At 41.1% G+C, this 26447-nt stretch overlaps 1 protein-coding gene across 1 annotated transcript in view; it reads left to right on the top strand.

Annotated features, from left to right (window-relative positions):
- The first annotated feature begins 3119 nt into the window (after positions 1-3119).
- PLBD1 (phospholipase B domain containing 1) overlaps positions 3120-26447 on the top strand; it is a 38601-nt gene continuing 15273 nt past the window's right edge. Inside the window, exons 1-5 of the mRNA XM_082782653.1 lie at positions 3120-3235; positions 10578-10797; positions 18420-18503; positions 20462-20600; positions 25977-26141. Coding sequence (XP_082638779.1) covers positions 3157-3235; positions 10578-10797; positions 18420-18503; positions 20462-20600; positions 25977-26141 — 687 coding nt within the window. The 5' untranslated portion in view covers positions 3120-3156. The remainder of the gene's footprint in view (positions 3236-10577; positions 10798-18419; positions 18504-20461; positions 20601-25976; positions 26142-26447) is intronic.

The following is a 26447-nucleotide window of genomic DNA, read 5'->3' as shown; positions in this document are numbered from 1 at the left end:
ATTTGTCATGATTTTTAAATGTTGTATTTAATTTGTCATTTTTATTTGAAGAAAGATTTGCTGTAATATATTTGAAAATAACATTAAACATATCATGTCTAAGTCCTGGATATTTGCCTTTTTGCTTCTTCTGTAGTTTTCCCCCGGGTCTTCCATATTTTGTTTAACTGAGTTGTCTTTGCTCAGGAGATAGCATTTGTATTATTCACCTTGGAAGATAACTCCAGAATTTGTATGGTTTCTAAAATTTATCTGAATGTCTTGGGCCTACAAAATGAAACGAGAAATCTTGCAAAAACAGACTCTTTCATATCTTCCCTCCACTTCTGCTTCTGCCCTCAAACCAGAAGTGCAACAGAAATGAAGAAAATAAACTTATCTGTATTTTTTAAACCTCAGAAACTTTCAATTCAACTTTTGGATGAAATTTCATGACCAGACAGAACTCACATTTTACTGAGATGACTCACTCATTAACTCACACCATGGCATTTATATTAATAATCAGATTTAAAAAGCAACTAAAGAACAGCAGACACATGTAAAAGAAAACCAGCATTCACATGAATAAATAACAACTAGTGAGCAAAAGTTTTGCAGAATGCTTTTGTGTACTGGTAGCTTTCAAAGCAGAGTTACTTCTTTCACAGTTGTCAAGCACTGGTCAATATTCAAACCATAAACTTTGCTGCGTAATTTGTTATTCAAATTCATTCTTCTATGGTTTTGAACATCATGTTTGTCCAAGTAAACAATCTTAAAATAGTCAAAAAAGAGCAAGCTAGTTGTCTGCGTTTTTTCTTTGTTGACTTAAATTGACTTTGAGCAAACACACACACAAAATTAAAACACTCCAAAAATAAAACCCAACAAAACTACGTAAGTGTACATACACAGGTTATAAAATTCAACCAGGTTATGCTGTAGGGCTCGTAATATTGCCTGATGAATGTAAATTCCAGAAATAGCAGGAGAATGAAATAGCAGACAGCATGTAACCAACAGCTACAGGTTTCAGATTTTATGTAAGCAATCTTAAACTTGGACTGGCACTAATAACATACCATTACTGCTCCTGTCTGTGTCCTAATGGAAGCATTCATTGGGATGAGGATAGAAAAAATGACTGGTATTCTAAAACTGATACGTACTGAAAAGAGTATCAGTACAGTAGCAAAGCATGAAGTCAGCACGTCTGCTATTTCCTGGCCCAAGCTGCCACTCAACAAGCTTCGTCTCCATGTCTGCATTCTTTGGTGTGACTGCTGCTCTGCAGCGATACTTGGCACCACTAGACTATTCTGGTTTCTGCATCTGATACACTCAGCAAACATAGTTATAATGGCAGTGACAAGTGTTGGACCCTCTGAGCCTGAGGAAGCCCACTCCTACTACATTAAGCAGAGTTGCTTTGTTCTTTGAAATGACTGAAGTCTGTTTTTAAAGAGGAGTTGTATGGGTTTCATCCTTGACACTCCCAAGATAAAAATTATTCAGCAAATGGCTGCTGACACTACAACAATAAATTTTGACAGTCGTTAGTTTTCAGCAGCCCTTCTTTCCTCTATGCTTCAAATTATAAATTTCATATAATTCCTTGAAGATAAATAATAACTTTAACACTGAGTTGATCGACCATTTTTCTGACACGGTTCTTTTCTACTTGCTTCCGTCCCTGTACATTTCTGTTACCCATAAATCACAACAAAATCATTTTTACTACCCTCTTTAAATTGCACCTGGTTTCTGGCTTGAATCTGTCTTATATTCAATGTCTTATTATTGCATCTTGATATTAAACGTTAGATCAAAGTGCCCTCTTCATTAGAAATCTGTCACCAAAGTCCCTGTCATTCTTTTTTTTTTTCTTTTTTTTTAAGCAGTGAAACATTATATCAAAAAATCTTGCCTGAGATGTAATTTTGCTCTCCAAGTGGAAAGGATTTTGCCAGCATCATCACCTGCTCATTTGAACTTACCTCACAAATCAATCAATAAATAATCAATCTGTGAGTCCCTGGGTTGGGAGCAGTTGGAAGTGTATTTTTCAAAATACACATCAAGAGTTTTGCAGCTTTGATCAGACTCCCCTCTTGTCTCCATTTCATTTTTCCCATACATCCGTACACACCTCTTGTTTTAGCATTGTATATTTGTGCTTTTTATCCTAGTTCACATGTGCTGCCAGTTTCCAGCGCTGTTTACCTCTTGTACACAGAGAACTTTTGAAAAAAAAAATCTTTTATTTTTCCTGTTGTAATCCTACCCAAGGAATTCAGTTTCATCCTTTTCTCTTACTGAAAAGTGCCCCTGAACAGTGATGGGTATAGAATGGTTCCTGCAGCCGATGGTGTTGTACTGCTCTCGTCCAGGGCTTGAGGCCAAGAGTTGCTATTTGGCCCAAACTGCTGGGCATGCGACCTCTCTAATTTGAGGCTATTACAGGCCACCAGTATCAAATTTTAACTATCTTAAACAATTACCAGAATACAAAGTCCTAAAAGTGGCACTTTTATGACAGCGGTAGAGTAACACTGGGGAAGTTTCCAGAAACAATCTGAGCCAGTGGGGCAGGGAAGGACCACAAGGGAAGTGAGCGGTCCATGGCCGTCAAACCAAGGATTCGGATCCTTCCTCTGCTCAGAAACACGCAGCGGTTTGGCCCATGAAGGCGAGAAGTTGCTTCTCCTCTTCGTCAAGTGTGTGGTTTGACGAACACCACCTCACTCCCGGGGCCTCACCGGAGCAAACCCCGGAGGTTAAGCCGTCGGGGCGAGCCCGGTGCCCCTCGAGGCCGGTGTGTGCCTCGGCCCTCACCGAACCTAACCTCCGGGGCCTGAAACACAGCCAGGGAGGTTGGGCGGGGGGCAGGCGGCCGACCCGGCCCCAACGGCCCCCGCAGCCCCCAAGCCACCGCGGCGAGACCTTGGCCGGGAAGCGCGGTGCCGGGCGCGACCCCACGGCACAGCCCGGAGCCGCAAGGGGCGACCGGCTCGGGGTCAGCCCTCGCCCCCGCAGGGCCAACCCCAGCACGGGGCGCCGGGGCGGGCGCCGGAGGAGGCGGGGGCAGCGTCGGGACCTGCCCTGGGCGAGGGAACTTCTTAAAGTCCCGCCGCCGCCTCCCGGTGCCCAGAGGAGACGCGGGGCGGTGGCGGCATGGCCCGGCTCGGCGGCGGCGTGTGCTGCTGCTGCTGGGGGCTCGTCCTCCTGTGGGCGGCCGCGGGGGGCCGAGCAGGTGAGGTGGGGAGACGGCGGGGCTGCTCCGGGCCCTGGAGGTGCCGGGCAGCCGTGGGGGAGCTGTCCCTTCAGCGGAGCTCGGCCCGGGGCTGTGCCGTGGCTCCGGAGGGGGCAGCGCGGCGAGAAACGGGGGGAACCGCCGGGCTCCGCGCCCCGCCTCGGGCTCCTCCCGGGCTGGCTCCGGGAGTGAGGGACCCCCGCATACACACTCTGTGACCCCTTAGAAAAAGGTGCGAGGCGGCTGCGGGGGGTCGTCGCCCCTTGGGAGAGCAGGAGCTGAGCCCCCGCAGCCCGCGGAGGGGCCCTGCGGGCCGGGGAGGGGGCTGCAGGCGACGGGCAGGGGCTGCTGGAGCACGGCCAGCCCCTGCCGGCCGGGGCAGGCGTGCCGGCGGCACCTCCTAGGTGTCAGGCTTCCTCACGTGGGCTCCCAAAACCTCGTCCCGGAATGGGCGAGGGAAGTTAAAGTGAGCTCGACGGATGGGAGAGAGCCTCGGGCTGGCAGCCGTGCTCCGCGGCGGTGCGGGATGCTCGCACGGGAGCCGCTTGGGATGTGGCTGGTGCTGGCTGGGGCTGCCGGCAGTTTGTTTTGTTAGTTTCGGAACTCGTACCTACGCGTGAGCTGGTGTTTTCCAACCAGAGAGACTTGTGCTACCACTACAGTAATTAATTTGCCAGGGTCTGGTTAAGGTTTAAAAATCTGACGTTGTTTTCTATGGTAGAAACACCACTTCCATGCTATTTTTATGCTTTCCAGTCTTTAAAATCATATACATATATAATATATATATTAAGCCAAAGTTATAAGGCTGCAATTAAACTTCTTAATCCAATGACTGAAACTTTCACAACAATTCTGAGCTTCCTTGGAATGCCATACTCTTTCTGCCTCCTGATCTTTGAGCTTTATTCTTGTAAATCCTATCAGTCCAGAGCCAAATTTTGATGCAGACAGAGTTTGGTAAATGGCACAATGGCACATGTTGCTGATCTTTATAGTCTTCCATAGAATCTTGGCTTCTTGCTTAAAAATGGAGTTTCTGCCTGGGTTTTGAGAAACACTCTGGCTATGGACACATGCTGTGGTACGTAACTGTGCTAGAAAAGAAGTGGCAGGGATGTATGAAGATTTTTGGTTTTTCTAATTTCAAAGCGCATTTAATGGGTTACCCAGCACCTGGAAGGATAGGGAAAAGGATTGCTAAAGGAGGGAATTTAAGAAATGCTGAACAAGTGTGGAGTATATGAAAGCAAAGCTGCCTGTGGGGGATCAGTAAAGGTTGGCAACAGCAGCGTTCAGAGCACAATGCCCAACGGAGAATTCTGGATACCGCTGGTATTGATTGCAAGGGTAGGGTTGTTGGGGAGCAAATCTCAGCAGTGGCATATCTCTCTGCTTTTAATGAATTCTGCAGCTCTTAAGGGCTGGATTCACTGCTTGTCTTCTAGGAAATTCCTAGTTAGCTTAATAATTGCCACAGAACAAGATAAAATTAGGTAGCAGCTGGTTTAACACATCCAAAGTATTACAAGCACCTCATTTTGTGGGCAATCCTATCTCGTCTTGGAGACCTGCTTTTCAAACCTTACTTGAATTGGCAAAAACTTTAATTACTGCATTAGCAGGACTGAAGGAAGGGTCAACTATGAAGCGTGCAAAGGAATTAAAAGGAAACGTAGGATATGAAGTAGTTTCAGCTAATACTTGGCTGATTCCTCACACCATTGATGTACAGGTAGAAGACTATGAAGTAGTAAATTGAAATGCCTTTAGGCTACTTAATAGAATAAATTTGGCCTTCAGCATTGAACTATCAGTCTCTTTCTCCTCCCACCTTCATTCATTGTTCTTTAGTATTTTGAACTCCTTGAAGAGATTCTTCATTATACAGTTTGGAAACTGTGTTTCTGGGGAATATTCTCTGGTAAAAATTACTTCAGGGACTAAGAGTTCACTGAAGCTACTTGTGAAAGTATTGTTTTTGTTTCCTCTGTGCATGATGCACACTGGAGACCTACAGTTCTTTTGGCAAGCTTTCTGTATCAGCTGGGTTTTACCATTAAGTATACTCGTGAACACGAAAGTCATACAAGATTCAAACTCGTAAATCATCTCAGTTCGCTTATTTGAATATTGCTTCTCTCTCTCATGTAAGCACAAATCAGGGGATTAGGCTTCAAATAATGATAGGTCTGTTGGAGACAAATTGAAAAATTACTTAAATTTGAAAAGAATGAGGAAATAGGATGAATTAAGGTTAGTAGAATAGAAAATGCAAATAGCTTTGTATTCAAGCAGAACAAGAAAGCATTTAGTTATTTAATTGAAAATTACTGGGTTTCACGTTAAGTTCCTATGTGGTTTAAGCTAATCTCTAAAGAAGTCCTGAAGTACTTAACATTCATTTTGTAATGGATTCCAGTCATATCTGTGGTGTAAAATTGCAGCTGTACTTCAGGGGTATACAACCTTCCTAAGCAGAAGGATGGCTCTGAAATTTTGGTGGGAAAATAGGACAAATTCTCTCAAATTACAAAACCAAACAGAAATATCAGATCAGGTGTTTCTTGTTGTTGGCTGACCTGAAACATTTACATAAACATCTAACGGAACAGTAGTTGTAGGACAGGCTGTACTGAAGATGGGAGGTGTGCAACTTTGCGCTAGTGTTACTGTGTTTCTGGGTTGTGCAAAACTTCTCAGTGAAATGGAAGGATCGCTTCCTTAGTTAGTGGAAAGTGTATGGGTTGAAACTAGTAAGTGCATCTTAATACCTCAATGAAAAGGCTTCACTTTTCAAAAGCCAGAGATAAAAATAAACATGTAAAATGGAAGTCGAAATTAGTAGCTGATAAATCCAGTGATTTTCCTGTTATTAGGTGACACTTGCACTTGTTCACTCTAACTTAATTTAGCTTGTTAAATGTAGCCTCAAATACATAACATGATTGACAATGTCCCCAGTGTTTCCTTCATTATTTGTCAATGGACTTACTGCTCCAAGTATGGAAAGATATGAATATTAATTCCGATGCCCAAACTTTGGGGCTGTTTTATTTTCAGGGAAGTTCTGTTATTTTCTCTAATTACAAGGTCAAATAGACTGTCTAGATGCATGATACGTTCTAAAAACAACTTAAAGTTGGCAAAACCATAAGGAAAAGTACCTGTAGCATATTTTCAAAAGGATATTATAGGTGTTCTTAAGGCATGTCAGATGTTATTTTTGTAGTTTTAATTTATTTTAATATGTGTAAGTGACAGTTATCAAATAATGTGTTTGGGCCATCTTGCTGCATTTTTTTTTTTGTCTGCCCATTTTGTGCTTTCACTGAAAGTTAATACTACTCTTTCATATCCTCTTCACAGCATCTTCCACCTTGTTTCATCTTGTCTCTGTCCCCTCAGTAATTGTTTTCTCAGTATTCTGTCAAGTGTGTATGTATTTCCATTCTGCATCTGCCACTGAAAGACAAGCTCTACTTTTAACATAACCTTGGCAATGCCTGTATTGATCCAAAAAGATAGAGAAAGGACTTGTTTTTCAGTTTGAAATGCCAAGGATACCACCACTTCGTAACTACATCTGAAACTTAATTTTTCCATTATTCAGGGTATAATCTTTGCAAAATACCTCTCACATGTTGAAGAAATTCCAGCACTCTGCCAACTATAGTCCTATTTCTGGATCCCTGTTTGGCAAAAATACAGAATCGTAGAATGCTTGGGGTTGAAAGGATAATCAGAGATCATCCAGTTCCAACCCCCGCAGTTTCAGGAAAGGCTTCTCCCATTTCCTACTGCCTGCGGGAAGGAGAAGGAACACTTACGTATTTATAGGCTTATTTTGTCATTGCACTTCATCACTTCTATCCCCTGTCATGCAGCGCACTGGTGGCTGTGGTGGAGCTGCGCATTGCCAATGCTATGCAGTTCTGACTTGCTGGTTACACTGAGGGAAAGAGCGACTCCACTGACCTACCCAGTCTACAGGGACTTTGAGTCATTCATTGCAATAAATAGTGTCTGCTTCTGCTTTTTACTCAGGTTAACCCTTCTGAGCAATACAGGTATGGAATTACCCTAAATTACCACAGTAATTTCTGCTCTTCCGAGTCCTGAGAGCAGGAAATAGGTTGAAATTTCCCAGTGTTCTCTGCTACACACTGGGAAGTCTAAATCTTCTAGAAATCATCCTTCTATCATGGATTCATGGAGACATTGCATTTGGTTCATATGTAAGGTCTTACCAATACAGTTGCTGGGATAAGAAATGTTAGGGTCTCTGCATCACCTTTCAAAAATAAATATAAAATGCCAGCATTATTCTAGATAAAGGTTCATGTTGTTGTGAGAGACGCATGGGATTTTTTTGGAAGCATGCAGTTGGTTCTTAGATATCTGTATTCTGCTATGTTTTTCAGTTCTGGACGGTTTTCTTGCTAAAGGTAGTTCTGCTAGTTTAGATGAACACAGATTAAAATTGTAATAGGAAATGCTTTGGTTACGTGGTAGTGGAAGTTGGTTTTAAATGTACAGCAATTTATAAGCTTGCAATTTTAACTGCATTTGTAGCAATATAAAAACTTATATAACCATACAGTAATTGTTATAAATTATATAAATATATATATTACTTTATATGAAGTTGCTACATCTATTTATAGGCATTTTGACATGTTAGACCAGACCTGTTAGATTGTCAGAAACTGACACAAAAATGAATGAGGTGAAATCACATGAGTAGCTGCCAAAAAAAAAAAAAAAATCAGTAGTGGAAGATGGTGTCTTCCAGCATTGTTTTTGTGCCTGCCACATGTACAGCACATACCTCATTGCTGTTCCTCTAAAGGCCTCTGCCTTTGTTGCAAATCATTGTGTATTTTCATGCTGTTATTTCTCTCACATCCTCCTCCAGTCCTGATTTTCTGCAGTTTAAATTCTTTGTGTAGAGAATTTAGGGTCAGGGCAAACTCCAAGGGTAATTTTGAAGTTTGTTCTGCCTTCTGAAAACAGCTCTGAGTCTTCATGCTGTGGCAGACAATGAAACAAAGAAACAAGCCTCCCGTGTTACAGTACGTCTGTTCAGGGTACGTCTGTCTCTGATGCCAGTGCAACACAGACTGAACAGTATTTTTTTTTTTTTTTTTTTTTTTAAGAAAACAACAGCTATTTTGCTTTAGGCAGAAGTTTTCTTTGGCATGCCTACCTAGTCTGTGGGCACTGATAGAAACACCTACCTGCCCTGATTCCTCTTGACTGCTTGTGTACCCCCCCACTTATGGAGAGCATCTTTCTCTTCCCCTGTTTTGTCCTTGTTCTTTATACCTGTTCCTCAGATGTCTGTACTGAGCACAACATGTCTTTTCTTCTCTACTATGCAGCAGACTGCTTTGCTTGGAGTCAGCTTCGCCCTTTACTGCTGGACAGGCTCTTTGTGCTCTGTGCCATGACCCCCTGCACCACTTGTTCACAGGACCTTACTTTCCTTGTCCTCTGTGCTCTTAGGAGTTTTAGCTTTTAAGATGGCCTTTGTCTGTTTCCAGTGATAAGCCACATCATCTTGCTTTCCTTTTTGTGGAGTTTTCAGTGTGAGCAATTCCCATGTTTACACTTAAACTAAATCAGGGATTACCTCATGTATTACTAAAAATTACTAAAAAATAGTTAAGAAGGCAACAGAAAAGTGAGGTTATTGCAGCAGCCTGAAGAGGTTTCTAAGGTCTGTCATGTCTCAGTCCTTTAAATAGACTCAGTACCTGGCAGATAATAAAACATGTTTTTAAACACTGTGTTCCAAGTCCCTGAAATGACTTCATCTCTAAATAGACTCATGTAAGAACTCTTCTTCATAGAAGGGGGTGAGAGAGAAGAGAAGCCAGGAGAAGAGAAGGCCCCAGGGAGACCTTACAGCAGCCTTCTACTACCTAAAAGCAGCCTACAGGAAAGCTGGGGAGGGATTTGACTCAGGGAGTGCAGTGATAGGACAAGGGGGGAATGGTTTTAAACTAAAGGAGAGTAGGTTTAGGCTAGATGTAAGGAAGAAATCCTTCACAATGAGGGCGGTGAGGCCCTGGCACTGTGGATGCCCCATCCCTGGAGATGTTCAAGGCCAGGCTGGATGGGGCTTTGGGCAACCTGGTCTGGTGGGAGGTGTCCCTGCCCATGGCAGGGGCTTGGAACTGAGTGGTCTTTATGGTCCCTTCCAACCCAAAGCATTCTGTGATTCTATGATTAGAGGTTTTTCTGAAAGCTGTTAACTCTTGCTCTTAATTCTTCAGTTCACTGGGATTAAAACCCAAATCATTAAGAATGTTTGCTAAACAGCAGCCCTGGTAGATCTCTGGAAGAGTCTAATGACGTTCTTTTTTGTTCCTTTACCACTTGATATTGATTCTATTCCAGTTGGGGGATAGGTATTGTGTGCCATAGAAAGGTTTGCATACCTGTGTGCTTTGCGTGTTCAGTCTGTGATCCACTAAGTTCTAGTGCTTCTGTTGGGCAATACCATCTCCAGGATCAGCTGTCCAGAAAGCTTAAAAAACCAACAACAACTTGTCTCCTGAATCTCTAAGCAGAAAATTAAGTTGGTAGTAGCTATAATCATTAGTAATTGGTCAGGCATGCCATCTTTTAAAATTGCTTTCAGTGAGATTCATCCAGGGTTTCTTCTGGGCCAGGTAAGGAAATACTTTTTTGAATTTTATGTAAGACTCAGCTATGGTGGAACTTTAGACTGAAAGAGTCGTAGATAATTTCCAAAAGAGTAACATGAGAATATTTAACTGTAAACTTTTTTGGTAAAACTCTAGTTGGTTCTCATACCACTCCTCAGTATGTTAACATCGGTATTTCTTTCTGTGGTGGAATCAAATGTGTTGGAAAGTTACCAAATTTAACTTTTTTAAATTGCCAAAATATTGTCATAGCATTTCACTATTGGAGAGGAAGTACCTACGCATTCTTCCCTTGTTTTAATCTTGCTTTGCAGTAACTACTTTGGTAGTTCTCAGTCTACAGAGACTGAGTGAGACTTCCAAAAGGGTGGTTGACCAACCCATTCTGCTCTATTGCATCAATCTTAATGTGGCTGTTCAATAATATCTGCCTGGGCTCTTTGAGACCTGAGTTAGAGCTACCAGGCTTAAAGTGAAACCTGTGCTTGTTGCAACTACTTCTCCAACCCCTGTAACAGTGCTCCTGTTGGCAGGCATTGTAATAGTCATCAGTGTCTAAGTAAAATGAAGTTCCTATGGTACTTGTTGCTTTTCAGGTTTATTGCAACACTAATTTCCCTTGTCTTTGTTTTTGTTTCCCTTGCCTTCTTTCTTCTTGGCCATAGAAATCCGTTACGCAACTGTGTACTGGAATAAAGCTCAAAAAACACTGCAGGTCAGGAATACACTGGACAGGAACGGAGATGCCTATGGCTTCTACAACAACACTATACAGACAACAGGTTGGGGAGTTCTGGAGATCAGAGCAGGCTATGGCCGTAAGACCTTAAGCAATGAAGACATCATGTATGCAGCTGGCTTTTTGGAAGGCTATCTCACAGCTCCGTAAGTACCTCAGGAAGCAACTCAATTTATGACACTTCCAGTGGATTTCTGTGAGTGTGTTTATTTTTCTTTTCCCTTCATTCCTATCCACTTAAACCATACACTTTTGTGGTTGTGTGCTGTTCTTTTAATTCGTAACAAGTATGAGATACAGCATCTTCTTTACAGTATCAAGATGTGGTTTCTGCCTTGTGTTGTCTTCTCATCCTGCAGGCTCTCTTCTCACCTTTGTGAGAACAATGAGTACTGCATCAATATTTCTGGTTAAGTAATGTAATCACAGAATAGCATATGTGTAATGATGTGAGTAAGCCTTGTGTTGTAAATAATTACAAAAGGGGTAGCAGAAAGAATAGTTATTTCCCCAGCCTGGAGGTAGGTGACTGACCAATAGATGAGAGAATTGAGAGCAGATCAGTCAGGGAGAGGCAAAGGCTGCAGGGCTTCCTTAAGGGTCTTTTTCAGCAAGCGCTGTCAAGAAACTACTGGGGAGAACAGATGCTGAAGCTTCATAACATGGGGAGTTTTATCCCTCCTGGACAAAATTTTTTTGAAAAAAAAAAAAAAAGAGGCTGATACACTGAAAGGCCAGGAGGTAGACTGGTATATGTCTAGAAGGGTCACTGTACTCCTGAAAGCCCTGTGGAAAATGAATGAGGGACTGAAACACTCCCACAATGCAAATCTGTGAAAACTGACTGTTTTGTGCATGTTATGAATCCAGACAAGCTTTTTCTGTTCTTTTTAAGTTCTTTCCGTTACTAAGCAGGAAGGCAGAATTGGTGGGATATAGCTGGTGATATGACTAAGCACATGATATGTGGATTGTTGGCAAAGGCTCTATTTCTCCTCTATGAACTTAAGAATTTTTCTTTTACTAAGACTAAGTTCTGTTGTGTGCCTAATACAGCATAATTTGTTGATCAAGAAAACACTTTGGGGGAGGGGGAAGGGGAATCTTAGAGTTCTGAGTGCACAGCATTTATCCCAGGCAGGAAAGAGAATGAAGTACATGAGAGATCTGGATATGTGTTTTTAGATTATTTGCATGAGAGGTTATTGCTATGGACTACTTAGACAGTTTATGTAAACTACATATGGCATTAAATGAGAATATTGTTGCAGAATCACAGAATGGCTGAGGTTGGAAGGGACCTCTGAAGATCATCTACTTCAACCCCACTGCCGAGCAGGGATCACCTAGAGCACATTGCACAGGATGGCATCCAGGCGGGTTTTGAATATCTCCAGAGAAGGAGACTCCACAACTTCTCTGGGCAACCTGTGCCAGTGCTTTGTCACCATCACAGTCAAAAAGTGCCCCCTCATTTCAGACGCAATTTCCTGTGCTTCAGTTTGTACCCGTTGCCTCTTGTCCTGTTGGTGGGCACAACTGAAAAGAGGCTGGCTCCATCCTCTCAACACCCTACCCTCAGATATTTATATACTTCAATTAGATCTCCCCTCAGTCTTCCAAGTTTCCTTACAACTGGGTGTTACTTGACAGATTTTTATTCAGTGTCTTTGTGTACTCATCTTTAAGTGATTAAACTTAAGTTTTGTCATAGTATGTAGACAGCCCAATCCATACTAAGACTAATCAGATGACAAATTATGTTTTAAAAAACACACTTCTGGTCTACTAGCGCCTCCATAGTAGATATGTAAGTCTTCCTTGCCGACTTTTTAAACAATCTTAACTATATACCCATTCCTTTAAACATAGCTTGAATGTGAAACAGTGTCTGACATAATCTGATGTCTTAGTCTATGCTTAGGTTTAGGAGAGGTGATTTTCTTCCTCCTTCCCCTCCCTTCCCCAGCCATTGCTACTGCAGGGCTATCAGCTCTGCCACTAAATGGCCCATCATAGAGAGTTAGATGTAGCAGAAATAATAACAAACAGAGGTCTTAAAGTCTTCAGAAAAGAGTTTAAGGGTTTCTGTCAAGGAAGAGGTTGGAGAAGTATGTTTTGAGACTTGGGCTTTTAAGTGAAGTGGGGAACTTAACTGAACTTGTTTTAAAGGAGTTGAAGTGTGAAGTTGAAGGGTTAAGATGCAAAACCAGAAGTAGCCAAAGCCTTGATTTTCTCAAAAAGGTCTCCTCAGAAAACATATTGAGAAATTCTCTGACAGTGCAAAGCCTGAAAATGCTTCCCATCTCTAAAATGACTATCATATATTATATGTACCATCTGTTTTTTTGGCTATCTTTGCCCCATTGTACCATGGAAAATGCAGTGGAAATATATTTCTCACAGAGGTTATGAATATAAGCATTTTCTGTCTTGTGAAGCTATTTTGGATAAAAGGACTTCTCTTTGAAGCTAAGAATATCTATTGAAAATGCTCCAGCTAAGGAGCGAAAATGAATCCTCTGACCCTTGAGAAGACAGAGGACCTATTACTTCAGCTTTTAGGTGTACAATCTTGGTGTTTTTATTCAGTAAACTGCAAGTCAATAAAGTTCTCTTACACAGTGGATTTGACACTTTTTGAAGCACAGAGAAGCAAACTCACTAAGTCTGCACATGTTGAAAGATTACTCTCAGAATTCCGTTTCTCTTTTATCCTGTCTGGAGGGTCACAGAATCCTAACTCACATGCAGGAAGATTTTTTTTTTCTTTGGGGTGTTTACACAATTCTCCTGCAGTGAAACAGGTAACCAGCATCTCTCAGACTGTAAACCTGTTGCTATCAGACAGCCTGGCAGCTTGTCTCCAGGGAAGCTCTCTAGCATCGTCATGACTTCCCATATGAGAAGGAGTCTCTAAACACTCTCATTCTGCCTTTGCACACATCAGTGCACACAGTAGCTGCATGCAGCTCAACCTTCCTTTTTAGGGACTCATCTGTCCTGGTAACAGCAAGGAAGAGTGTAACGACATGTTTGATGGTGTTCTAGACTTTATTTGCATCAACAACCACTTAACTACCAGAGTGATGAGGCTTATGTTGCTTGTCTGTATGAGCACTGCCACCATAAGTGGCTCTGGTACAGCTGTCCAAGGTGAATACACTAGGTATGTGTGGTAATTGAGGTGTTCTCCAGTACATTGTTACCTTAACCTGGACAACTCCAAGGTCTCCAGCTGTCTCTCATCCATTTGTGGCAATGCCATTTGTGGTCATGACTCTATGAAGCCGAAATGACCCAAGGTATCTCTTTGTAGAAACCCTGAAGTCCTGGGAGTGCTCTGGTCTCACGTGTTGTGTTAATGGGAAGGATACATTCCTTCATATAATCCCAGTTTGAAGTGCAGGTTCCTGCAGAAGCTGTCAGGTGAGCAGTAGCTCCGGATTGACAGTGCCTGCAACTTGGAGACCTTCAGGAATTCTCAGCTAGCTCAGTTCTTTCATTGCACCTAGGGTGTGAATTAAGGTTTCTAGACACAGCCAAGCCTTTGATGGTATGCATAAGAATGTCAAAATCTTTCTTAAGAGCTTATGTTTTGTCCTTTGTAGGAACCCAAGCAGAATATAAGATAAATGGATTAAAAAAAATATATATATATATATATCAAAACAGGACATGCTGGGACTGTCTTATCTCAGATTGCTGGGGAAGAATGTATGTCTGCTATAGTTTTTTTAGGTTCGTGGTATAAAAAGCAATATCTAAGCAAGTCAGATCCATCTACCAGTGATGACAGAAACAGGCATTTTCTAGAGCACAATTCATCTTTCTAGTGTAGGTACCTGATTCAGATAACAGCTGTCTGTTTTGAAGACACTTAGGGGGAGGATAAATCTAATTTGAGTATCTAGAGAGCCAGACATTTGTTTTTATCCCCAGTCTTTGGCCTCTTTGTAAGGTCCAATCCTAACATCCAGCCAAAGCTGTTAGCTCTGGTTTTCTTGGGTTATGAATTCTCTTCCCCCATTACAAGCAGTGTTACTGAGGCCTCACTGTACTTGGGCAACAGCAGAACACATCCAGATCAGTGACGTGAAGCACATACTTTTAGTCAGTCCCAACTGGGACGTGCTTGGTGCCTTAGAGCAGTATTTAAATTTGAAGCAACATTAATTGTACTCTTTTCTGATACAACCTCAGCTGACCCGAGTCCTGTCATCTTCCTCTCTAATTTGAAGAACATAGCTGTGCTTTGCTGTTTTTAGACTTTGAATTCTTGTCCCAGTATTGTAATTGCCTTGTTTTTGTTGTTAGATACAGTTGCAAAGCACTACCTTACTATAATGATCCAATTTACTTTGGAGGATAATACCTATACCTTACAAAATATGCAAGCCATGTACATGGAAACGTTAAAGGGAAAAAAAAGTCACAGGGAATTTAGGAGGAAAAAATCTTGGGCATTAAAAGATTAATCAGTCAATCCCAGGAATTGTCTGGCTTCTGTTAGTATATGCAAGAGGGAAGCCCATTAAAGAAGCTGCTTTCAGTTCCCTGATTTTGAACCAATCCACTCTCTACTCCGGTTATCTCTGCTTAAAGATGATACAAGTATAAAATCTGCCTTGTGTTGCATACCTTTCAAGTGCACCAAATGAAGAGAGTATGGCTGACAGTTTGTCGTGGTTCCGCTCGAGTGGGCAGCCGAGCTCCACCACAGCCGCTCTCTCACTCCCCCTCCTCAAAGAGGAATGGGGAGAAAATATGTGAAAAGGGCTCAAGGGTTGAGATAAGGACGAGAAAATCACGCAATAATTATTTTAACGGGCAAAACAGACTCGGCATAAGGAGATAGTAAGATTTATTGCCTATTACTAACAAGCGAGAGAAGTGAGAAAACAAAGGAAAAAAAAAAACAAAAGCACCTTCCCCCCATCCACCCTCTTCCACCTCCTCCCCCCGAGCGGCGCAGGGGAACAGGGGAATGGGGGTTATGGTCAGTCTATAGCACTTCTTCTCTGCCGCTCCTTCTCGGTCACTCTCGTCCCCTGTGCTGTGGGGTCCCACCCACGGGATGCAGTCCTTGATGAACTGATCCGGCGTGGGCTTCCCACAGACAGCAGCTCTTCCAGAACTGCTCCAGATATGGGACCGTACCACGGGGTCCATCCCTCAGGAGAAAACTGCTCCAACCTGGCTCCCCTACGGGCAGCAGCTCCTGCCAGGCCACCTGCTCCTGCATGGGCTCCTCTCCACAGGCTACAGGTCCGGCCTGGAATCTGCTCTGGCAGGGGTCTTCCACAGACGGCAGCCTCCGTCGGTGCAGGGCCACCTGCTCCACCGTGGTCTCCTCCACGGGCTGCAGCATGGAACCCTGCTCCACTGTGGTACTCCATGGGCTGCAGGGGGACATCCTGCTTCACCATGGTCCTCACCACAGGCCGCAGGGGACTTCTGCTCCGGCGCCTGGAGCACTTCTCCCCCTCCCTCTACACTGACCTTGGCACCTGCAAGGCTGTTCTCTCACTCCCTTGACTCTCCCGGCTGCTGTGTGGCGCAGCGTTTTTTTCCCTGTCTTAAATATGCTCTCACAGAGGCGCAAAACAACATCGCTTATTGGCTCGGATCTGGAAAACAATGGGGCCCTTCCCAAACATGGGGCAGCTTCTAGATCTTTCTCACAGAAACCACCCCTATGGCTCCCTGCTACCAAAACCTTGCCACGTAAACCCACTACACAGTTGAACCTAGAAGTCTGATCAGAGTAGTATCCTGGCTGTTTTTATTCTCTTAATCTGGTTCTTGTCCCTGAAAGACCATCTGCCAGATGGACTGTCTTCTGCTATTCCCTCCCCATTTCTAGTGCCATCAGAACTCTGTCTTGTAGTATGGCATAAATTATGCTATAATTTCCTTCCTAAAATTACTTAAAATTCTTATTTGCCAAATTTGTTGTGACTGCAGGGGTGCAGAATGTTGATCAGTTTCTTCAACTTTGTCTACTTCAAGAAATAGGTTATGATCATTGCGTGTAGTCTTGTGTTAAATGGGAGAACAGCTAACTGTAGAACTAAAATTGGTACTGTAGCTAGAGTTTCCTGAAAGGTGTGATGGTGTGAAGCTACTGAGCACTCCCCTCTCTTGCCCGAACTCCCCAGATCCAACCCCTCTCACTTATATCTGCCCAGGCACTGATCAAGCACTTTCATGTTGATTCACTTACTAACATAGCAGAAAGTTGCATTTGTATACTACCTCTCTTGCTTAAACAAGCATAAAAACCTAATTCAAGCTACAAACTGCCAGAAAAATAATTTACATTTTTTTACTATTTACATTTTTTTGTTGGGTTAGGGTTTTGCTTGAATGTATGCAGACCAATTAGACTGGGTAGCCAGAGGGTTACCAGAGCTGACATAAGAAACAGCAGGGTCATGCAATCAAGTTGTGCTTAAACAGCTGAGGTTGGGGCAGGGGACAAAAAGAGAAGGAAGAAGGTCAGTGGATCAGCATCTCTAATCATCAGCAAACCATTCAGTCATCTCTGGGTGCATTCTCTAATTATACTCTGAAAGAAACTGGGGAGAAAGAGCATTCCTCCCAGAGGAAGTTGCCCTTGTTTAATAGAGGGAATCCTGTCCTGCTAGCATGCTCTTTCCTTGAGGCTGGCATTTGCTTCTTAGTTTGGCTTTCTTTCCCTCAGAACTTGGTAGGAGATAATTCTACTTATGACTGATCTAGTTCTACCTACTCGAGAGTTCAGCAAAATAATTTCCTGCTGAATTCCACCTAGAACTAAATATTCCTCCCCCTGTGTTTTTTTTTTTTTTTTTTTTTGACTCTGTAGCTGAAAAAGTGTTGGCTCAGTTTGAACTTGAAAATTAAGAAATGTTGATGGGAGGAAAAATTAATGGACTGAGAAAATTCAAAAGCTCTGTGAATCAGATGCATGAATTAGATTTGACCTAAAATTGAAGGGCGATGATAACTTTTGGGCTCCTGAGCTCTTTTTGTCAGTTAATTTTGTTATGAAACGTAAAGTGCTTTACTTCAATACAAACAAGCGAACCAGTCAACTAAAACAAACAGAAACTCAACCTTTTGTTCCTTCTAGTTAATGGTGATGAAACAGCTAACTGAACTCAGCTTGGAGGTGGGAGGCTTGGGGGGTGTGGGGGTGAAACAATGTTGGTTTCCATGCAGCTGAATCTGTTTAGGGCTGTCATGAGTCTGTGGGAATGCATAGGATTAACATACACCTTAGAGGCTTTTAGCTTATGTAAGAAAGGATCATGGTCAGTGGTAAGCAAAAACTCCGCTAGATACCAGGCTAAAATTCTCTCACTACTCAATCAGCAAATATTCTCATCTCCATGCTCTCTTGGTTCCAAATTGAATAGCTCTCCAGTAAACCATTTCTGTTATGTTTTAAATTAATGTGCTAGAATTTTGAAGATGGTTCTGATCTTCAGAGATTTCCTGAATGTGAAGTTTTGCTATGAAATTGTACCATCTCACTTTTGCTTCTTTTTCCATTGTAGAGCAGTTTGAGCGAGCATTAGCAAGGACTTTTATTTTGACTTAAATTTAAACAATATACTTGTTTTAACTTTGCTATTTGACATGCCTTAAAGATACGATACCATTTCATGATTAGAAAAATGTGACTTTGTGGTGCATGGCTCTCAGTATCTGCTGACAAATGGGATGGCGAGGAATAAGGGAAGGTGCAAAAAAGTGATTTCTACTACCTTTTTTCTTTCAGGCATATGTATGACCATGCTGCAAATATGTATCCACAGTTAATTAAGAATCCCACCGTTCGAAGTGGAGTCCAGAATTTCATGGCGTATGTATTTAGTTCTTAGAAAATAAATTCTTCAAGACTTATGATTGATGTATATAAGGATATTTCAATTTTATTCTCTCATAGGTGAAAGAAAATATATGTTTACTTTTCCACTGACTGCATGGCATTAGTGTGTGTGAGGAAAAATTCTGAACTTGTTAAGAAGGTCATATATCCTTCCCCAATTCTGATTCTTTCAAAGAAATATTTAAAGATATTACTGCAAGTGGGTGTGGATAACACCAATGAATTATGAAGTTTATTCTAGTGAAAATCCTTTTCTAAAAACTGGTATTTTGAATGTTACACTGAACAGTGTGGTCTCTTGGCATCTTAGTCTTTTTAACACACTCTTTCATTCCACTGTTAGAATTTTGTTTACTATACCACTGATGTGAATTCTGTTCTAATCACAAAAGTCCTGAATCCTTTTTTTTCTTCAGCGGTATAAATCAACAGTAATTCTGCTCAAATATTGCAGCTACGCTGTTGGGGAGCTACAGGTGGGAGAACCGGGACAGGTACTAGGAGACTCAACTGTATTTAGCACTTACATTAGTCTCCTTAGACTTGTATTTTCTTCCATTATGAATACTTCTGTGAAGCTTTGGTCATGTCTGCAGACTAATTTTTACATCTTACCTTGTTTTGTTTCCTGAAGCAAGGGGGCTACATATCTGAATAATTCTGTTTATTGCATTTGTATCTAGTTTGTTTTTAGTGTATCAAAACAGATTAGAAAAAAAAACTCTTAGCACTCTCTTCCTATCATTGTATCCTTCAGCATTGCTGTCCTTTCTGTGAGAAAGATGAGGTAGCTATCATATCTGTTTTTTGTGTTGTTTTCCTCAGTATAACTCATAACAGCGGCTGTATTCCCCAAGATGCATTGTTGTGATGGAGGGGGCAATAGTAGGTGGCCTTGTATATTTTTTTTTTTCTAATGCCAGTATTCTGGACTCCTGCTGTGTTGCTTTATTTTATAGCAGTCTCAATATGGGCTACTGTGTTGTGTTGAAAGCCATAGCTGTGAATGCTCTGATCATGTTCCTGTTTCCTCTGACATACGTCTTGTATCTTTTTACTTTCAGGTAGATAAATATGGCTGGTTTTATCAGCCATATACTGCTGGAAGAGTTTGTTTCCTTGCCAGATTCATTCACTTCTTTTTTTCTTTTTTTTTTCTTCTTTTTTTTTTTTTTTTTTTTTTTTCTTGCTGTACATAATGCCAGATAGATTACAGTCTCTGGTCCTGTGTTTATCTGGTCTTGACTTACTCTAAAAATTCAGGTTCCTCGTTGTGTGCAGCAAAGGAGGGAACTCTACGAGTTCCTTCTAATGTTGACTGCTCTTGCCCTTGGGTCTGTTCAGCTTCTGTTTTGTGCTGTAAACCTGGGTTGTTCGACTAGTAACCTCTTGGTTGGATTTGGCACATAGAATTATTGTTTGGCCTCCCACCTTTTCCTCAGAGGAGAATAGCAGTGGTTCTTAAGCAAAGTTTTAGCACTGCCAGCAGAAAGCCTTGGTTGCACTTGTACCTAGGGGAGAGAAGTAAGGACTTTAAAAGTCAGTCTATTTTATAGAGTAGGCATTTAAAAGGAAATAGGTCAGGTGAACAATCAAATGCTTGTTTCTCTTTACTGACTATAAGGGGATGCTAGATCTGCTATAGGTGGGTCTCCCACAGAGGCAGAGTCCATCTCTTTGGTGCTGAAACAATGTATGGAGGTAGAGGCACACGGTTGTAGGGTACATTGCATGGATCTGAATATTTGCACCCAGAGTATACAACCTTCATCCATGTCTACTGGATTTCCAGAACATGATTTACCTCAAAACACTAGGAAGGTTTTGATCATCTTGGTCATAATGCAGGCCAACATTTGCCCCTTCCCTGCAATAGCAATTATACTCTAAAACAAAAGCAAGAAAACCCCAACCTGTTTGTTCCTCTGCAGGAAACAAGATCAATGGACAAGACAACAAATCAGAAATAATAAGGATGACCCCTTTTGGAGGCATGCTGGCTATATTATTGCACAGTTGGATGGTCTGTACATGGGAGCCCTCGAGTGGGCTAAACTGCACAAACAAACAGTAAGATTACCACATCTCTTTTTTAGTAGTTGGGTGTGGGATGTCAGAAGATGAAGATGGGAAAAAGGAATCTGATATTTTTTTTAAAAGTGTGTTTAAAGATTAGTGACAAGTATTCATTCTGCATGTCATTCAACAAAAATTTCAGTTGCTGTGCAGTGCAGGTAGTGTAATTGAGCACTCCTGTCATGTCACCCCAGGTCTTTGTACTGGACTTAGAACTCTTGGCGTCTCACCTGCTGATTAGACTGGGGTTAGCTTTTGTATCAGTGTGAATGTTGGAAGGACAGACACTTCTAAGGTGTTTGCTGTCCTCACTTTACAATTGTTATTGAGCATATGACTGTAGGTATAAAGAGTAGCTGCAACAGTATGAATCAGCAAATAGGAACTGTGTTAAAGCTTTTGTTCTTATTTCCAGTCGTTAGAGCTTCAAAGCTTCTAGATTTTGCAGGATATCTTTCTTTGCTAAATTGTGTCTCGCTTTCTGTTTTCCAAGTCTCCTGTTGCAAACTGTATGGTCAGTGTTGTGTAAGGCCAAATGGGGTAATATTTTGTTTTATTTTTTTTTCCTGAAAATTATTTTTTCTTGTTGTTTTTAAACTTGGATAGAATTGTGTCCAGGATCATCAGCTTGTATGCAATACCAGAGCTCCTTTTACTCCAGTAGAGTTGCGGTAATTATAGTGCTTTCCCCATAAGTCTAGTACGTCTAATTGGTTCCTCATTGTGAGAGGGAAGACTTGAGTAATTGCAGTTGACCCTTTTTTGTCTTGATTTCATCATACCAAGAATTTAGAGAAGGTGGCAGTAAGGAATTGTAAGCAATTAGGTTTTGGTAAAATGCAAAAATCTCTTGCATAGTTCTCATTCTGGACATTTCCTTAGCAGGAACCAGTTCATGCTGAAAGAGAAGACTGTGATGGAAAGGTCCATCCTGTTGAGTCTGAATTACAGGGATTTTATTAAGAAACCTTGACTTTCTAGGAAAATAACTGATTCATTCCTTTTCACAGCATCTATAACTGTAGAGCCCTGCAAGGTTCATCATTTTTTTTTGTCTGCTTTGGAATCCTTTAGATGCAGATGGACAGGAAAAGAACTAGCTTGTATCTGAGCTATTTTCTTGAAATAGACAGGAACATCCTACCTGCAGTGTGTTTTCATTTATGTCTGTGTTTGATATTAAAAATCACTGCCCTCTGAAGCGACCAAATCATTCTGATCCTCTTTCAGACAGGGCATATCGTATGTCACCAGCACACCTATACAATGGTGCATTTAAGGAAAATTCAGACATGGTTCGGTCTGAAATAACTGTGTCCTTTATTCTTCAGTTATATGCAGTGGATATTATGCATGTGTCTGTATATATACACAGACACATGTACATATACACATATATATTATATAAAATACTTCTTTTTCCCAGATGTGCCTGGAGCAGATGGTGGGAATTATTTCCACTCCTTTCTTTTTCTTTCATAGATAATAGTGCCCAAAGCTAAATTTGTTTGCTTTGAATAAAAATATACGGGACCAAAAATTTTCCATGCATATTTGTCACTTGCACTGAAGTTTTGTCTGTTTGCCAGAGCTAGAAAGTTAACATCAGTCTCTTACTTCTGAGTATGGTTTGGAGAGCTGTATTTTCACCTAGACGTTTGGTTTTCCTTGGCATCAAGGTGATTCTTGACAACACTGCAAAAGTACATGAAATTCCGCTTGTTGCATATCATGTTTCTTTTTGAATATTTTGAGGAGAGTAAGCCACATAAGTGCTGTTTGTGTATGTATTTACTACTGTTTTGGATCCCCTTCAGGAAATAAAGATCTTAAAGATTTCTTTAAGGATAGGTCAAAAGATCTAAATTGGATGGAGAAAAGGGTCTGTATTTGCAAAGAATGTGAATTTCTACACTGAGCACTAGGTGAAGTTGAACAAAACTATTTTTTCTTTGGAAGAATGGGAACAAGAGTTCTATGAATAGCTTATCTGCTTTTAGTCTTACCCATCTCATGTTCCAAGGACTTTTATTTGCACTATATACACTTTTTGAACTTGTAAGTGTTTGAAGTCTTACATTTGGTGGACTAACTGGTGTGTGCTTATGTGGTGAAGACATGTGAAAAGATCTGTCTTTGCATTGTCCTGTACAATGTGTGGTAGGTTGAAACTATGCCACATCCACATAGTGCTTAAATGAGTGTTGAATTGTGTGAGTATAGATAAAAGTCACTCTGAAACGTGTCCTCTTTTCCTCCCCAGCTTCAAGATTGCCTTACCTGAACATTGTAGAACCATTATCTGCCATGAATAACCAGGCTTTACTATAGAGAAAATTGTTTTGGACTCAGAACTGTTTAATAGTAGCATTAGCATGTACCTTTTATTCTTTTATCTATGGAGCATATGTATAATAGTGGACTTTTCTTTCTTTTATTATTATTAATTTTTAATTGCATTAAACAACATCTTGCAGGGCTGTTCTAGGTAGATACTTCCAGTAAGATCTGCATGAAGGCAATGTGTAGTGTAAATTTCTGTACTTTAAATTTGATGTTTACTGGTATCATTAATAATGATGTCAAAATCTGAATACATTTTCATGTTAAAGTGTGAAATTATTCCATCTGGTTTAGCAACATTTTATATCCAGTAAACAAACCCAACCCTTTTGTCAGGATGATTTCTGAAGGAGGGGCACTCAAAGAACATTAAGGCTTTTCATCTGCCTAATGCTCTACCAACGCTGTGATTAATCTTGGGCTTGTCCACACAGGGAAATTACTCTTGAATAAGGAGGTGTAAGAGTTTTAAATACTACAATGATTCCAGGACAGCTCTCTATTTGTACTTCCTTATTTTGTATTGAGAATGCTCATGCATGGGGAGGTCATTGGAAAGCAATTGTTTCAGACTGACTAGTCTATGTTATTATACCGTGTAGACACGCATTTAAGACTTGTTTTCTTATCTGCTGCCTTTTCTAAGTTTTTCTCCTTCAAGCTGATGGTAAGTTTACAGTGGGAAAGGAAAACTCAATTTGATCTTTATCGCTTTTCAGGATAATATCTCAGAGGATATGCAACATATTCTAGCTAAAGGACTTTAATGTCATGGCTATATCACCTCATTGCTTGTCATTTTAGTGCATTCATTTGCTCTTCTTCGGGATGTAAACCATGCATACCAGGGTTTTCCTTACAATGCTATGTGAGATGAGAGAACGTGGATGACAAGAGGTTATAATATGCCCTATATTATGTACTTGTTATGATGTACACTCATGTAATTCTTGCTGGTGGCCTCAGATGATCTTCTCATAGGGAAGACTTCTCCATATACCCTGGAAAATCAGTTGTACGTGTTCCTCAGCTGGGGCTCTCAGCCTAGTGGGAGGAAGATTTATCAGGCTGCTCCTGAAATAATCAGATTTGGCATACACTGCTAATGCCTGAGTCTTGTGTTTGAATGCATTGTTTTAGTGAGAAACTCTGTGCACTGAGCATGTCGGACTTCTCTGATGTCACTTAGCATCAGACAAAACCAGATTTATCCTAGCAAAGCTAAGTCATGAGTTCTTGGAAATATATTGGAATTAATCTTGTTTACCTCTCAAAAGGGGAATGAAAACACAACTCTGATGGGTACTTAGCAACCTAGTTCCTCTTTTGTTTTGCCTGGCTTTGGGAGAAAGCAATTTCACCCAGTGGAACACTAAGAATTTACATAATCTTTGCTGTTTTGTTCAAAAGGGTCTTTCCTTCCAGCTTTCTGTGGTTATAATGCTGTTAGCTTCCTTCCATAGTACCTTTGTTCTGGTTTGGATGGATTTCCTGGTATTTAATGATTTTATTTTTTTTAAATTTGTAATGACCACAAGATAGCACATAAGTAGGAAACTTTTCAAGTATATAGACAATTCCAAGTGATGCTGTAGCAGTGTCAGTAGATATTACAATGAAGGCAGGTTTTATGGAGGAGAATATGGAGTGGTAATAAATGGATAGAAAGAACAATTAAAATGTCTAAAGGCTGGCTGAGCATTCTCACATGCAATCCTATTTCCTCCCCCTCGTGGTGGTAATGTTCACTCATTACTTTGCTGCCTGACTTTTCTGTAACAGTTATGGCTGTAAATTAAACACTGGAAAACAGCTTTGCCTCACAGTATGTTTGGCTTGCAGTCCTTTTAGTATGGCTGGATGGGGGAAAAAAGTGCTGAAACTGCAGCAAGTCTGTCTGTATGGATTCTAGTAATATAGCACTTGCTGGGACTTGTTTGCAAATGATTCATACCACTGAGTTGCTTGAAACTATCCAAAGGTACATCCCTTGATTTTTATCAGTTGTGGCCTCTGCTGGTCCCTGTTTATGACAGCAAAAATACGATGAGCTAGAACAGTGTAACATATGTTCAAATTTGCTTCGGACTTTTTTCCCTCAAACTAGAGTTGCTGTTAGGGCCTTTCATGATACGTAGTTTTAGTTGTTTATTTTTTTTCCTTGTCCTTTTCTCCCTTTTATTGGGGTTTGTTCAGCTTTATGGTTTAATAACAGCAAGTTGTATTGCAAGCAACATATTTCTTTGCTCTATGATTACATTCCATTCTAAAATTACTAATCATAGTGCTACAATGATGTGTATTCTGTCTTTTCCTTAAGTCTTGCCTTAACTAAAAGCATGGTGCAAGCAAGAACAGGAAAGAGTTAGAAAACGGTCCTTGAAGGCTGAGGTTAGACCACTGTTAAGGTTTTATGTTTGAAGAGGCATTGAAAGAGAGGATGCTGAAGATTGCAAAATGATCTGTGCATAATTAACCATGGCTCTCTCTAACCATAAGGGTTTTTTTGAAATCCTGTAGTGGGATGCCTTTTGACTGACTTCCTCTCTTCAGCTTGTTCCATGCTTGATTAGTACTGTTAATGTATCTATCTCGCTTCCTTCGTTTCCTCCTTCTCAGACATGAGGATCTTTAATTGCAGTCTTTATTAAAAAAAAATAAAATCCAAGAGCTCACCTGAATGTGTGCTAATGTAAGGCTTTTCAAAGGCATCTAGATAAATAGGGGGAAAAAAATGTAATATGCTGTTGGCAAAGACACACGAGGTTTCCTAAATTACTGCTATAGCATCTCCTTTTTGTCCTCAGCAATGTTAGCATTGGTAATGTCACTACAAGGGCCAGACACTTAAAGATACATAAGTGTCTCATTCCAAGCTGAATTTTAGCATTTGGGTCTTGTGAACAGGTGTTTTGCAGAAAGTATAAAAGATTGCTTTGAGAAGGAAAAAGTTCTTAACAGCTGAGTTCTATTGATTGATGCTTCTGTCTGAAAGTGTTTGTTGTGGTCTCTTCTCTCTTTCTTCAGCCCCTGAGCATCTTTGATGTCCAGTTTCTGAATGCAGTTGGAGACCTGTTGGACCTCATTCCTGCATTATTTGAGTATTCTACGAGGAGCGGACAATGCAATGTGGATGCAGGAGGTCATGGGAAATACCAGTGGGATATGGGTCACTGCTCTGCACTCATCAAGGTGAGCACTAAGAAATTCAGCTCCAGCGATTGTGTTGATTCAAAATGCCATGAGTCTGTGTTTCTGTAGTCTTCACTGTTCATATTGCATGTGCCTGAAGAGACCCTTGTTGATCAAGGCACTTTTATGTAGTTACCATTTGTACCTCCATGGCATTCTGGGTCCAGTTTTGCTCACTGGTGCTTGGAGGGAGGGGAAACAACAAAAATAAAAACCACAGAGAATGACAGTGGAAAAGCTATTAGAATTACTGGGGAATGGGAAGCTACTGTGGAGAGGAAACTGGATGAGAGTAACTTATTTCAT

This window comes from Aythya marila (assembly GCF_965140915.1).
Source record: "Aythya marila genome assembly, chromosome: 1".
NCBI classification, from domain to species: Eukaryota; Metazoa; Chordata; class Aves; order Anseriformes; family Anatidae; genus Aythya; species Aythya marila.
This window is presented reverse-complemented; position numbering and strand designations above follow the sequence as displayed.